This window comes from Bactrocera tryoni, unplaced genomic scaffold (assembly GCF_016617805.1).
Source record: "Bactrocera tryoni isolate S06 unplaced genomic scaffold, CSIRO_BtryS06_freeze2 ctg7180000218284_QRY, whole genome shotgun sequence".
Classification (NCBI taxonomy): Eukaryota; Metazoa; Arthropoda; class Insecta; order Diptera; family Tephritidae; genus Bactrocera; species Bactrocera tryoni.
This window is the reverse complement of record NW_024394967.1, coordinates 1-1824: the sequence shown is the minus strand read 5'-3', so window position 1 is coordinate 1824 and position 1824 is coordinate 1. Positions and strand designations below refer to the sequence as shown.

Genomic DNA, 1824 nt, shown 5'->3' with positions numbered 1-1824 from the left:
TTCCACATCACCATCAACACTAACACCAACAACTGATACATCCACCACACCAACTAGTTCACAGTCAACTAGCGAAGATCCCACATCACCAACAACCGAAACCTCTACCACTCCAACCACTCAATCTTCCGCATCACCATCAACACTAACACCAACAACTGAAACATCCACCACACCAACTAGTTCACAGTCAACTAGCGAAGATCCCACATCACCAAAAACAGAAACCTCTACCACTCCAACCACTGAATCTTCCACATCGCCAACAACAGAAAGTTCTACTACACCAACCGCTGAATCTTCCACATCACCATCAACCATAACATCAAGCACTGACTCTTCGACTACACCTTCAACAATAACACCAACAACAAACTCACCTACTACGCAAACTGCTGCACTACCAGCATCAGATTTTACACCATCTTTATCGACTTCCACCACATCAACCAGTTCAGAATCAACGAGTGAAATTTCCACATCACCAACAACAGAAACCTCAACCACTCCAACCACTGAATCTTCCACATCACCATCAACACTAACACCAACCACTGAAACGTCCACCACACCAACCAGTTCAGAATCAACAAGTGAAATTTCCACATCACCAACAACAGAAATCTCTACCACATCAACCACGGAATCTTCCACATCACCATCAACACTAACACCAACAACTGAATCTTCCACCACACCAACCAGTTCAGAATCAACAAGTGAAATTTCCTCATCACCAACAACAGAAACCTCTACCACTCCAACCACTGAATCTTCCACATCACCATCAACACTAACACCAACAACTGAAACATCCACCACACCAACCAGTTCACAGTCAACTAGCGAAGATAACACTTCACCAACAACAGAAACCTCGACCACTCCCACCACAACACCAACAACAGAAACATCCACCACACCAACTAGTTCACAGTCAACTAGCGAAGATCCCACATCACCAACAACAGAAACCTCTACCACTCCAACCACTGAATCTTCCACATCACCATCAACAATAACTCCAACAACTGAATCTTCCACCACATCAACCAGTTCAGAAGCAACAAGTGAAATTTCCACATCACCAACAACAGAAAGTTCTACCACCCCAACCACTGAATCTTCCACATCACCATCAACACTAACACCAACAACTGAATCGTCCACCACATCAACCAGTTCAGAATCAACAAGTGAAATTTCCACATCACCAACAACAGAAAGTTCTACCACCCCAACCACTGAATCTTCCACATCACCATCAACACTAACACCAACAACTGGAACATCCACCACACCAACTAGTTCACAGTCAACTAGCGAAAATCCCACATCACCAACAACCGAAACCTCCACCACTCCAACCACTGAATCTTCCACATCACCATCAACACTAACACCAACAACTGAAACATCCACCACACCAACTAGTTCACAGTCAACTAGCGAAGATCCCACATCACCAACAACAGAAACCTCCACCACTCCAACCACTGAATCTTCCACATCACCATCAACAATAACCCCAACAACTGAATCTTCCACCACACCAACTAGTTCACAGTCAACTAGCGAAGATCCCACATCACCAACAACAGAAACCTCTACCACTCCAACCACCGAATCTTCCACTTCACCATCGACACTAACACCAACAACTGAATCTTCCACCACACCAACTAGTTCACAGTCAACTAGCGAAGATCCCACATCACCAACAACAGAAACCTCAACCACTCCAACCACTGAATCTTCCACATCACCATCAACACTAACACCAACAACTGAATCGTCCACCACATCAACCAGTTCAGAATCAAC

General features: G+C 44.7%; 1 protein-coding gene across 1 annotated transcript; it reads left to right on the top strand.

The window, feature by feature from the left end:
* Positions 1–4: 4 nt before the first annotated feature.
* On the top strand, positions 5–1821 carry LOC120779358 (flocculation protein FLO11-like; the record flags this gene model as incomplete). The annotated part of the gene is made up of 2 exons (XM_040111554.1): positions 5–1005; positions 1084–1821. Coding segments are annotated over 2 exons (1739 nt in total), but the record flags the coding sequence as incomplete, so codon positions are not given.
* Positions 1822–1824: the final 3 nt, after the last annotated feature.